Raw genomic sequence first — 13594 nt, 5'->3', positions numbered from 1 at the left:
TCTCTCATTATTCTGGCATTTGGCAAATATTAATAATTATGGTAATCCTAACTGACCTAAAACGGGAAAGCTTTATTCTGATTTCATGTCAGATATTGAGAAAAACATGCAGATGTGTCTTTCTATATAGTGCATGTAAACTTCTGGTTTTAACTGTTGCTATAAGAGATTTCCGGAGCATTACATTGTTGTTTTCTTTACATTTTACACAGCGTCCCAACTTTTTTGGAACTGGTGTTGAATATATACAGTAGGTATAAAAACTATTTCACTCTATTTTAAATATGAAGCTGTAATGCAATTTATGCTGTGTAGCCTTAAATGAGCTATATTTGACTCGCCTCCAGAGGCCGTGTGGTACTCGGTGCCGGGCCCGTTGTTTTTTTTTTTTTTTTAAACCAGTTATTTTTATTTAGGTTTCAAAAGATTTTAAACAATAAACAGTGGATATCAATATACATGTAACAATTCACATATCTTGTAGTAATACAATCAAAGCCATCCCCCCCTCCCCCAATACTCCTTATGCCGGGTATACTTGAGAGTCTTAGCAATCATATCACCGCCATCCAGGCGGACCATATTTTTTCGAAAGATCTTTCACCATGCCTTCGCCTGTAAATGCTTTCCTCTAAATGCATTACCGTACGTCGGGCCCGTTGTTTACAATGGGAGATGTCACAGTGGCGGTGACCCGGTCCGTGGCCTCAGGCGGTCAATGTAAAAGGGGTAGAGTGATGGGGATAAAGTTGTTGAGATGATTAGTGACGCCACCTGTGGTTTCTGGTCAGTTTGACCAGCGCTGCAGGGTTGCTTCTCTGGACAGATGGTGTGGTGCAGCAATGATGTTGAAACTCCCCACAGGTGGAGCTGTAGTCCCAGGGCAGAGTAGATGAGGTTGACAAGTGGGGAGATGGTGTAAAGAAGTAGATGTAGCAGAGCCGGGTGTAAGGCGCAAGAATAAGTGGAGGACACAAGGGCATGTAGTTCCAAGGCTTTTACTCACAGTCTGATGCACACAGATGCCCGCTTCGGTGCTGTGTCCTCCAGGTCAGGGGCTCAGCCAACTCCCAGGCAAGGCAAAGTACACCTTTCCAGCACTCCTCCAACATGTGCCTTCTCTGAACGTCTCCACACTAGCGCCTAATCTGAAGTACTTGTAGTTGCGTATTAAACTCAAGTTCTTCCTTCTTGATGTTACATAGAACTCTACTTGTACGGCAAGACAGCTGTAGCCTGCGTCGGGGACTCCTTGCTATCATGTCCTGGCTCACCCACGTTGCTGTTGTGCCCCCAAGTCTTAAATTGGAATAAAGTGGTGACGACTTCTATTCCACCGGTTTCTGCTGCAGGAACATCAGTATCCATACAACCTCGGGACCGGACCCCGGCCATGTGCTTCAAACTTGAGGAAGGGCTCTGCTCTGACCCTAGTCCTTAGTTCTCTTCTCCTTACGTTCCGTACTAAACTATCTTCCTTCTGAAGAATCAGGCTTTCTATGGCTCTTTCCTGTGCCAGCAGCTCCAGGTCACAGGAGTCTGCTGCAGCACTTCCTTCACTCCATCCCTCTCAGGGGATCTCCTCTCGCAGACTTACCTTTTCCTAATATTCTCCCGCTCTCTTGTGCAGTCTAAGCTCCACCCACCTCCCAGCACTCTTTGTGTTCCAAGAAGGGAGCCACAAAGGTTGCTCTGCTACACTACTGGTGTGCGTGTGGGATGCGAATGTTGGAGTGTGGTCAGATGTCTCCACTTTACCTGGATAATGGGGTACCACACCTCAGGAGGAGGTGCAGTACCTCTGTGGCGACTGAACCCTCAGGGGCGCCACATATTCACTTAAGAGTCTTCAAACGTCTGGCACTGCCATTCCATTAGTCCCTGTCTGTTTTGCATTGTTGTCGTAATGTCCATGTGACCACTGCAGCCAATCACTGTCCACAGGGGTGCTGTACATATGAAGATCAACATTGAAGCCACTGATTGGGTGCACCAGTCACATGGACAATGGATGTGACATCATCTCTACAGGACAGACAGGGACCACTGGAGCGAGTGGCAGAGCTAAGGAGGTGAGTACTGTTCATTTTATTATCTTAATACATTTACTGATCTTGGCCCATTTTTCAAAAATCCTGGACAACCCCAGGACTGACCTTTAAAAGTTTTTGTCCCACAGAAGCAATCTGTTTTCCAATTAGTGCCACTACCACTCCTACGGCAATCTGTTTCTGTCGGGACCTTAAGCTACGCACAAGTTGAACTTATTATCACTGCCCCACATATAAGGTGAGCGGGAGTAGCTGCCTCTGCCTCATTGTTATGCTTTTGCTTGATGCCACAAGATAAATAGCAATGCTGAGGGATCGTATCATTTGACTCTGCATTGTTCTGTTCTGAAGTTATTCCTGCTGGAAAAACTATGAATAAGTTGACAACGCCGTATTATCACTTAGCAGAGTGGTCATTCACACTCTGACGTTGTCCAATCAAGGCCGACAGGGCATCAGCCAGGCCTTTCTCTTGCTCACAGATTTTATGTACAGTCAGATTAGTAATAATGTCACCTCTTACCAACAATATTGCAAAACTGGTTAGATGATTACATTCACAGACTGTTTCACTTTGTGTTGTGTTAGCAACTATGCAGCCATATGATGACCAGCCGCCAATTCCATCTGTTGAGCAAAGATAATTAATTACTTTAATTGGCAGCATGAGGATCAAAGTAAATATTTCATATCAAGTTGTATATAAAAGTGTTAAGAAATTAGTAATGATAATAAAACGCGTAACTCAAGATTGGTACAAGGTAAAGTAGATTTCGACACAAATGAAAAAAAAAATCAAAAAGTCAGAAATTAGAGAAGCGTCATCATATTTGTTGTCATCCCTAAGAATATGCTTTTCAGCAACTGATAGTAAAACTGTCATACACTGATTAAAAGGCTTGTCCAATTAACTGTAACATGTGTTGGAAACAAGATTTTGTGACACTTACTAATACATAAGTGGTAAAGATTTTCCACCTGTACTTCTTCCTCACAAATTGCACAGCCTTCCTATTCTCAAAATGACTGTTGGTGAAGGAGCATGTGACCAGACCTGTCCATCCCCCAGCTTTGGACATCTGATGGAGGAGCACGTGGTCAGACCTGTCCATAATCCAGCTTTAAATGTCTGATGGAGGAGCATGTGACCAGACCTGTGCATAATCCAGCTTTAGACGTCTGATGGAGGAGCATGTGCCCAGACCTGTCCATCACTAACCATTTTGAGAACTGGAGAGCTGTGCAGGCTTGCATTAGAAATTCTGCAACATCAAAAACTCAAATACTAATCGAGGGAACATTACCTAAACTCTGTGACTTATTCTACTCTTGGTAACTTAAAATCTAAAATATTTGCAATTTACATGCTGATCAAGAAGCACTATCTCCCAACAATGTTTTTTTCCCTACTCCTTTCTAACTATATAATGTAGTGCAAGTGCATTAATGTGATCACCGATCACCGCCTTCCCCGGGTTTCCAGCACCGCTAAGGTCCTATTCTAGGTCACGTTTGCACTCCTCTTCCTTGCCCCCTCACATGGGGACTGTTGGACAGGGTGGTGCTACTTTCTCAGTGTAACTCTATACAGTCTTAGAACAAGGCTCCATAGACTTACTTTGAGAAAATTACTTTCGGTTCACACAAACCCCAATGTGATCCAAGCAACAGGACTATAGTGGTGCTGGAAGCCAGAGATGATGGGGAGTAAATTATCACACCTACCGATCACCATATGCTTCCTTAAAAAACGCTCAGTACAAAAATTTGCTTACACATTTTGGCACCTTCAAGTGTCCAAACAGTGTAGTAATGAACACATCCATCTACTAGGCTGAATGATGCTCGTCCCATATATTCATTCAATTTTCCCACCGCCAGTTCTCTGCATAGTGATTCACATTCACTGCACATGAGCCTTTGCCTTACTTGCTATCCTGGTCGGCTGCTGTGCAGTGGATCACTATGCAGAGACGAGGCTGAGAGGACAGTGACTGGGCAAATTTAGGCCACACTGTTATACCCTTTGAACACCAGGTGGCACCATGCTTTGTACAGTGGGTACGGAAAGTATTCAGACTCCTTTAAATGTTTCACTCTTTGTTTCATTGCAGCCATTTGGTAAATTCAAAAAAGTTCATTATTTTCTCATTAATGTACACTCTGCATCCCATCTTGACTGAAAAAAAAACAGAAATGTAGAAATTTTAACAAATTTATTAATAAAGAAAAACTGAAATATCACATAGTCATAAGTATTCAGACCCTTTGCTCAGTATTGAGTAGAAGCATCCTTTTGAGCTAGTACAGCCATGAGTCTTCTTGGGAATGATGCAACTAGGTTTTCACACCTGGATTTCGGGATCCTCTGCCATTCTTCCTTGCAGATCCTCTCCAGTTCCTTCATGTTGGATGGTGAACGTTGGTGGACAGCCATTTTCAGGTCTCTCCAGAGATGCTCATTTGGGTTTAGGTCAGGGCTCTGGCTGGGCCAGTCAAGAATGGTCACAGAGTTGTTCTGAAGCCACTCCTTTGTTATTTTAGCTGTGTGCTTATGGTCATTGTCTTGTTGGAAGGTGAACCTTCTGCCAAGTCTGAGGTCCAGAGCATTCTGGAAGAGGTTTTTATCCAGGATATCTCTGTACTTGGCTGCATTCATGTTTCCTTCAATTGCAACCAGCTATCCTGTCCCTGCAGCTGAAAAACACCCCCATGGCATGATGCTGCCACCACCATGTTTCACTGTTGGGATTGTATTGGGCAGGTGATGAGCAGTGCCTGGTTTTCTCCACACATACCACTTAGAATTATCATCAAAAAGTTCTATCTTCATCTCATCAGACCAGAGAATCTTATTTCTCATAGTCTGGGAGTCCTTCATGTGTTTTTTAGCAAACTCTATGCGGGCTTTCATATGTCTTGCACTGATGACAGGTTTCCGTCAGGCCACTCTGCCATAAAGGCCCGACTGGTGGAGGGCTGCAGTGATAGCTGACTTTGTGGAACTTTCTCCCATCTCCCTACTGCATCTGTGGGGATCAGCCATAGTGATCTTGGGGTCCTTCTTTACCTCTCTCACCAAGGTTCTTCTCCCACGATTGCTCAGTTTGGCTGGACAGCCAGGTCTAGGAAGACTTCTGGTGGTCCCAAACTTCTTTCATTTAAGGATTATGGAGGCCACTGTGCTCTTAGGAACCTTGAGTACTGCAGAAATTCTATTGTAACCTTGGCCAGATCTGTGCCTTGCCACAATTCTGTCTCTGAGCTCCTTGGCCAGTTCCTTTGACCTCATGATTCTCATTTGGTCTGACATGCCCTGTGAGGTCTTATATAGACAGGTGTGTGCCTTTCCAAATCAAGTCCTATCAGTTTAATTAAACACAGCTGGACACCAATGAAAGAGTAGAACCATCTCAAGGAGGATCACAAGGAAATAGACAGCATGTGACTTAAATATGAGTGTCTGAGCAAAGGGGCTGAATACTTATGACCATAAGATATTTCAGTTTTTGTTTTTTAATAAATTTGCAAACATTTCTACATTTCTGTTTTTTTTTCAGTCAAGATGGAGTGCAGAGTGTACATTATTGAGAAAAAAATTACCAAATGGATGCAATGAAACAAAGAGTGAAAAATTTAAAGGGGTCTGAATTGAATACTTTCTGTACCCACTGTAGGTACTTTCCATAACTCTTCACCGGATCTCCTTTAACAGCATGTAAATGAGAAATAGGCCTAAAGAGTTGTTGTGATATTTAATAATGGGACAACTCAATTAACTAATGACAAAGAAGCTAAATTTGCATTATATAAAAGCATATACTTTTGCATCACTAAAAAATTTCATGATGATATCATTTGTAAGAGTATCAAGAATATATGCAGTAGTAATGATCATTACCATATTCACTTGTATATATATATATATATATGTACAGTACAGACCAAAGGTTTGGACACACCTTCTCATTCAAAGAGTTTTCTTTATTTTCATGACTATGAAAATTGTAGATTCACTCTGAAGGCATCAAAACTATGAATATACACATGCGGAATTATATAATTAACAAAAAAGTGTGAAACAACTGAAAATACTGTATGTCTTATATTCTAGGTTCTTCAAAGTAGCCACCTTTTGCTTTGATTACTGCTTTGCACACTCTTGGCATTCTCTTGATGAGCTTCAAGAGGTAGTCACCGGAAATGGTTTTCACTTCACAGATGTGCCCTGTCAGGTTTAATAAGTGGGATTTCTTGCCTTTTAAATGGGGTTGGGACCATCAGTTGTGTTGTGCAGAAGTCTGGTGGATACACAGGTGATAGTCCTACTGAATAGACTGTTAGAATTTGTATTATGGCAAGAAAAAAGCAGCTAAGTAAAGAAAAACGAGTGGCCATCATTACTTTAAGAAATGAAGGTCAGTCAGTCTGAAAAATTGGGAAAACTTTGAAAGTGTCCCCAAGTGCAGTAGCAAAAACCATCAGGCGCTACAAAGAAACTGGCTCACATGAGGACCGCCCCAGGAAAGGAAGACCAAGAGTCACCTCTGCTGCGGAGGATAAGTTTTCCGAGTCACCAGCGGAGGATAAGTTCATCCGAGTCACCAGCCTCAGAAATCGCAGGTTAACAGCAGCTCAGATTAGAGACCAGGTCAATGCCACACAGAGTTCTAGCAGCAGACACATCTCTACAACAACTGTTAAGAGGAGACTTTGTGCAGCAGACCTTCATGGTAAAATAGCTGCTAGGAAACCACTGCTAAGGACAGGCAACAAGTAGAAGAGACTTGTTTGGGCTAAAGATCACAAGGAATGGACATTAGACCAGTGGAAATCTGTGCTTTGGTCTCAGGAGTCCAAATTTGAGATCTTTGGTTCCAACCACCGTGTCTTTGTGCGACGCAGAAAAGGTGAACAGATGGACTCTACATGCCTGGTTCCCACCATGAAGCATGGAGGAGGAGGTGTGATGGTGTGGGGGTGCTTTGCTGGTGACACTGATGGGGATTTATTCAAAATTGAAGGCATACTGAACCAGCATGGCTACCACAGCATCTTGCAGCGGCATGCTTTTCCATCCGGTTTGCATTTAGTTGGACCATAATTTATTTTTCAACAGGACAATGACCCCAAACACACCTCCAGGCTGTGTAAGGGCTATTTGACCAAGAGGGAGAGTGATGGGGTGCTACGCCAGTTGACGTGGCCTCCACAGTCACCAGACCTGAACCCAATCGAGATGGTTTGGGGTGAACTGGACCGCAGAGTGAAGGCAAAAGGGCCAACAAGTGCTAAGTATCTCTGGGAACTCCTTCAAGACTGTTGGAAGACCATTTCTGGTGATACCTCTTGAAGCTCATCAAGAGAATGCCAAGAGTGTGCAAAGCAGTAATGAAAGCAAAAGGTGGCTACTTTGAAGAACCTAGAATATAAGACATATTTTCAGTTTTTTCACACTTTTTTTGCTAATTATATAATTCAACAAGTGTTAATTCATAGTTTTGATGCCTTCAGAGTGAATCTACAATTTTCAGAGTCATGAAAATAAAGAAAAAACTCTTTGAATGAGGTGTGTCCAAACTTTTGGTCTGTACTGTGTATATATATATATATATATTTATTTATTTATATATACATATTTAGTACCAATGTAACTTTATATATTTTATACATTTTTCAATGCTGCATACTTACTGCTTTTATTAAAGTCCCAAAACACACAATCCACTTCATCCTGCAGAAACATAAATATAATGTGACGTTAATATAGAATACTGTATTTTGCAGATTATAAGATGCACAGGATTATAAGATGCACCCGAAATTTTGGATAGAAAAATAAGAATTTTTTTTTTTTTTAAATAAAATGGTGCTGCCTCTTATAATCCATGCGTCTTATTGCTTACTGGGGGTGGTGGTTGTGGTGAAGCGGGGTCCCAGGGTCGCTGCTGGAGGAGGCAAGAGTGGCGCGATGCTGCAGGCCGCAGGCTGGGAAGAGGGGGTGTTCTGATTTCTGATGTGTGCCGCTGCGGGTGAAAATGGCTGCGGTGCTCTGTGGTGCGTGGGGGAGGGGGGCTCTGGTGGCATGTTGTGAAAGCCCGGAGCCCCCACATATCCATTACTGAGATGTGGTGGCCTCCGGGAAAACGGACGCCGGGGTGGCGCATGCTCAGATTGAAATCTCGGGTGCTGAGATCTCGTCTACCGAGATCTAGTTGCCATGATCTCAATAAGAGCATTTGCCGCCCCGTTGGCCATTTTCCCGGTGGCCACTGCATCGCAGTAATGGATATGCGGGGGGTTCCGGGCTTTCACAAAATGTCGGCGGAGCCCCCCTCCCACACGCACCACAGAGCACTGCAGCCATTTTCACCCGCAGTGGCGCACATCGTAACACCCCTTCATCCCAGCCTGTGAACTTCAGCAACACACCACTCGTTCCTCCTCCAGCAGCGACCTTCAGACCCTGCTCCACCGCGGCCGGTAAGGTATATCCGCATTATAAGACACACTCCCATTTTCACCCCAAATTTGGGGGTGAAAAATTGTGTCTTATAATCCGAAAAATACGGTATTTTTATTTCCTTTAATGACATAATAAAAATAGTTATTTTTAATAAGCTTGGCAGAATAAGATGACAAGACACATTTTTGTGTAAAGGTGCTGTCCTCTAATTGGACAACCCCATTTGTAAATGCCCAAGTCCTCAGAATAAAATAAAAAAAGCTTACGCTCACCTCCCGCATTGGTGCCGTCCCAGCACCGCTGTAGGAGATGATTATACAGTATACTGTATATATTTTATAATGGGGCATTAAAGGGATTTTCTCAAGTTGTCTCTTGAGCAGTTCAGAGCAATGCAGTCTGCTTAATTTTCTTTCTTCCTAGTGTATAGCAGGTCAAGCTCTCCTCCTTGAGGGATCATTTTGGTGAATAGTAGAACGATAACATTAACAGAGCTGGTAACATTAACAGAGCTCTGTATAAGATCTGCTGTAAAACACATTCAGCCATCAGTGGTTTGTTCTGGGGTCTACACCGCTATCACTTTATCTACACATAGAGATAACAGGGATTTGAAAAAAACACACAAATCAGGATAGATATAGCAGAGAGCTGAGATTATTAGACCTGCTGTGAAAGCTGCAGACTGGTGATTTATTTATTTATTTAACTCATATATTATAATTGTATCTCTTCAGAAGATGAGAAAGGGATAAGCAGTTAACTGCTGTAAAGAATTCAATGGGCTGCAGAAAGGTGACTGGATGTTAGGACTTAACCCTTTAATGGAATGTAACTGGTGCACACTCTCATCCAGGGTCTGGAGGCCGAGCTCCATGGAAGACAGCTTTACACTATGAACGATAAAAGCTTTCACTGCAGGATTATGCAGATATTACAAGAAAACCAATTGCATGCATGTTTATATTCATGTTGTCTAACTAATTAAAGCAATTAGGGAACACCCTTTAAAGTAATGGTTATCCAAAAATGGACAACCTCATTAAGATTGCTTATAGTCATCACCAGTAAACAGTCATACTGGGACTGTCAGCAATATTTCTGATATTATAACTTTTGAAGCTTGACCATAGAAAAATCAAATAGATTTCAGCAGGGGCAAATGTGTCAGCATTTGACAAGAATGCACATATAAACCATGGTATAGCCGTGGTACACCGATAATAACATACTTACTGAGCTATTCTTTACTGAAGTCTTTAATGCCACAGTAATATTTTCATTTAAATTAGTAACCGAGAGGTTTGCAACACTTGATGATATCACGTTACTCACTAATTTTTGATTTTTGAGGGATGAATCCTGATATATAAGAAGAAAAAGTATTAAAACATATACTGAATATTCCCTTAAAACAACTTGCCATGAAAGGAAAATGTTTTGAAATAACAACAGCCTGTGACTTGTGAGGTATATTCAAGTGGTTTGCTGGAAATATATGAAGAAAATTACTATGACTGAACATTAGACTGGCTGCAATAACAGATTCCAGGTGGTGGTTACATGAAGTCAGGAGGTGTTGTTTTGCTAACTTACATCTTAACAGCACCACTGCTGGCTGCTTTATACTGCTGCACACATTTCCTATGAATGTTATCTTTAAAGCTTTATGCACATCACTCTGCACAACATTAAGTTTGAAAATAGAAGTGAATTTAAAGGGCCTGTCACACTAAGCGATATCGCTAGCAATATCGCTATAACTTGTGACGCTATAGCGATATTGCTAGCGATATCGCTGTGTGATACTTACCTACGACCCGCTCCCCCGCTGGTTATCGCTGATCGCGCGAAAACGGCCTGGACCGTTTCTCGTCGTCAGCTTCCTGCGGCGCTTCCTGTGGAGAGCCGAGCGACGAGCGTGGAGCCGGGCGGGAGGACGTCAGGATCGCCTAGTGTGACAGGTAAGTAGCGACCCCCGACCCCTGCGATGTCGCTGGTGAGATCTGCCTGTGTGGCAGCTCACTAGCGACCACTTAGCGATGCACCAGCGATCCTGACCGCGTCATATCGCTGGTCGGGATCGCTGGTGCATCTCTAAGTGTGACAGTACCTTAACAGTCACAGCTCTGACCTGTTAGGTAGCTGTCAGAGGCAACAATAACAGGATACAGACTCTTCCTTAGTCTATTTTAACATAGGTAGTTTTCACATTAGCGTACAACAACTGCATTTCTGAGCCCATATTGCAACTGCGAAAAGTGATGAGAAGGCAAGAGAGAGCACTGTCTTTGTGGATGGTAAGGAGAGAATGCGGCGAGCAGGGGTCAAGCCCACCCCCTCCAGCAATTTCTCAAGCGCAGCTCTGGTCACTCTTTCTCCTTGCTTGCCACATTTTCTCCTCACAATGATTGCTCTCTTGCTGACTGGTCACTTCTTATTAGAGATGGCAAGGGAGCGCACTGTCACTGTGCATTGAAAAGAATACTGCGAAATGACAAGAAAGCTCGTACTGAGCATATATATTGGAATTGACAACCAATGCATGCTCAGTAGACCAGGTACTGACAACGATTTGATGCAGCTTGGGGCAGAGGCATTGACCACAGCCTCTGCTATGGTAGTCTGCAGTGTACACCATACAAGTGCAACATAAAAGTGTAGAGCTATGAATTAATCCAGAATTTAATATGATGTATACAGACTGTACCCTGCCATCTGCCACCATCGCACTCTAATCAGCATGTCTATTTATCTATTCTTCCAACAGGTACGTCATCCAGCTTTCCACTCTGATTTTCCCTACCTCTGTTACTTTCAACCACTTGGTACGTCATTCAGCTTTCCACATTGATATTCCCCACCTCTGCTACTTGCAACCACTTGGTATGTCATCCAGCTTTCCACAATGATTTTCCCTACCTCTGCTACTTGGTATGTTTTTCAACTAACCTATGCTATACCTCCAGTGTTATTTATGACCTCCTTGTTTACTCTGCCTTGATCATCCTGCATCTGGCTCAGTCTTAATTATCTGACCAAGATGCGCAAGACCACTCCCCTGTTTCACACCTGAATGCATTTTTTAGCAAATATATTGCAAACAATACGTCTGCAATGACATCAGTCTGCCCAGTGCACCATTCAATTGCAACACAGAGGTGTGGAGCTATGAATTAATTGAGAATTAAACCAGAAGGAAACTGGATACTTAGTCACAGTAAACAATGTCTCTATTTGTTTTCACTCTCACCCCTATAATCCCTCACTTTCTATCAACCACCCTAATCCATACACATAGTAAGGAACTGGCCATTTCTCCCTCTATCCTCCCCATCCATCTCACCTCCTCAGATCTGTTCCTCAAAATACAATCCTCTTTCTTCAAACACAGACAGCCCCCTCATGCCATCTCCTGCTCCCACCTGCTAACACTTTCTTTGCTTCTCCTCTCTGCCAGTGATAGTTCTCCAAATCCTGGTCCTCCTCACCACATCCCCACAATCATTTCTACCTCCATTCCACGATTTATCAAAACTTTCTATAACCTCTCTAACCTTATTCCCATTCACCCAGCCCCCGCTACCCCAGTCCAACTAAGGCTGGTTTCACACTTGCATTGGGCTGAGCTGTGGACGGCTGCGTACATCCTCCGTTAAGCCCCGCCAACTGCCGCACCTCTTCCATTCAGCTCTGCCTACGTCAGCATGCGTCCTGCTTACCTATCTTTAACACTGGATGCGCAGGCCATGCGAATGTATGCGGATGCCTCTGCATTCGTTGTTTTAACGCTGCGCCGAACGCAACATGTTGCATTTTGTTGCGGTCGGCGCAGCGTCAAAACGATGCATGCGGAGGCATCCGCATACATTCGCATGGCCTGCATACCCAATGTTAAAGATAGGTACGCAGGTTGCATGCCGAAGTAGGCGGAGCTGAATGGAAGAGGTGCGGCAATGGGCGGGGCTTAACGTAGGATGTCTGCAGCCCTCCGCTGCTCTGCCCAACGCAAGTGTGAAACCAGCCTAAGAGGAACCCTACGGAACTCTCGCTGTCGGCAACAAACTTTCCTACATCTGTGATCTTCTTTTTATTACTAACAAACTATCCTTCCTCGCCATCACTGAAACCTGGCTCACCCCCTCTGTCACAGTCTCTCCAGCTGCACTTTCGTATGGTGGATTTCACCTTTCCCACACACCCCAGCAAGCATGGCAGAGCTTTTGGTTTTCTCCTGTCAGAGAAACTCTTCCTTCACCCAAATTCCACTGTCACCGTTTTCTTCCCTTCCTTTGAGGTGCCCTCTGTGCACATCTACGCGATCCTCCAACCTCCAAATCGTTGTTATTTACTGCCACCCATGGCCAGCCACCACCTTCTTCGACCACTTCACCACCTGGCTACTTCACTTCCGCTCTGCTGACATCCCCACCATCATCATGGGTGACTTCAACATCCCCATTGACACTTCCCTCTCAGCTGTCACAAACATCTATTTCTCACTTCCTCCTTTGGCCTCGCTCAATGGACCTCATCTTCACCTGCCTCTGCTCCCTATCTAACCTAACTCACCTATCCCTCTTTCTGACCACAATCTACATACCTTCTCTTACCTCTCCTCTCTAGGTTCACAATCCCAACTCCACAAACTTACACACCCTTGCAGAAATCTCAAACACCTTGATCTACACTCACTCTCTGAATCCATTCTCCCTCTTCAGACATAAGTTCCTTACACAATGTGGACGCTGCTGCCACTTTATATAACACCACAGTAGCTCTTGAATCGGTCGCCCCTCTCACTCATAACAAAGCTTGCAAAATCAACAGACAAACCTGGCACACCAGCCTGACCAAAGAACTGAGGCGGGCTTCCATGGTTGCTGAGTGGAGATAGAAAATATCCCACTCCAACGAGCACTTCATCGCATTCAAACAGTCCTCACTAATTTCAAGGCCAGACTCGCTACAGCAAAACAAACCTACTTCTCATCTCTCATATCCTCCCTGTCTCACAACTTTAAACAGCTATTCAACACTTTCAATTCTCTCCATTGTCCCCCAGCACCTCCTCCCT

At 43.7% G+C, this 13594-nt stretch overlaps 1 protein-coding gene across 2 annotated transcripts in view; it reads right to left on the bottom strand.

Moving 5' to 3' along the window:
* ADGRG2 (adhesion G protein-coupled receptor G2) overlaps positions 1-13594 on the bottom strand; it is a 231688-nt gene that overhangs the window by 42244 nt on the left and 175850 nt on the right. For both annotated transcript variants that reach the window (XM_073565881.1, XM_073565882.1), the window contains 3 exons: positions 9754-9879; positions 7746-7785; positions 2575-2678 (listed from right to left, as the gene is read on the bottom strand). In XM_073565881.1, the coding sequence (XP_073421982.1) occupies positions 2575-2678; positions 7746-7785; positions 9754-9879 (270 nt within the window). The remainder of the gene's footprint in view (positions 1-2574; positions 2679-7745; positions 7786-9753; positions 9880-13594) is intronic.

This window comes from Dendrobates tinctorius, unplaced genomic scaffold, assembly GCF_039654945.1.
Source record: "Dendrobates tinctorius isolate UK_male_01 unplaced genomic scaffold, ASM3965494v1 ptg000016l, whole genome shotgun sequence".
Lineage (NCBI taxonomy): Eukaryota > Metazoa > Chordata > Amphibia > Anura > Dendrobatidae > Dendrobates > Dendrobates tinctorius.
This window is presented reverse-complemented; position numbering and strand designations above follow the sequence as displayed.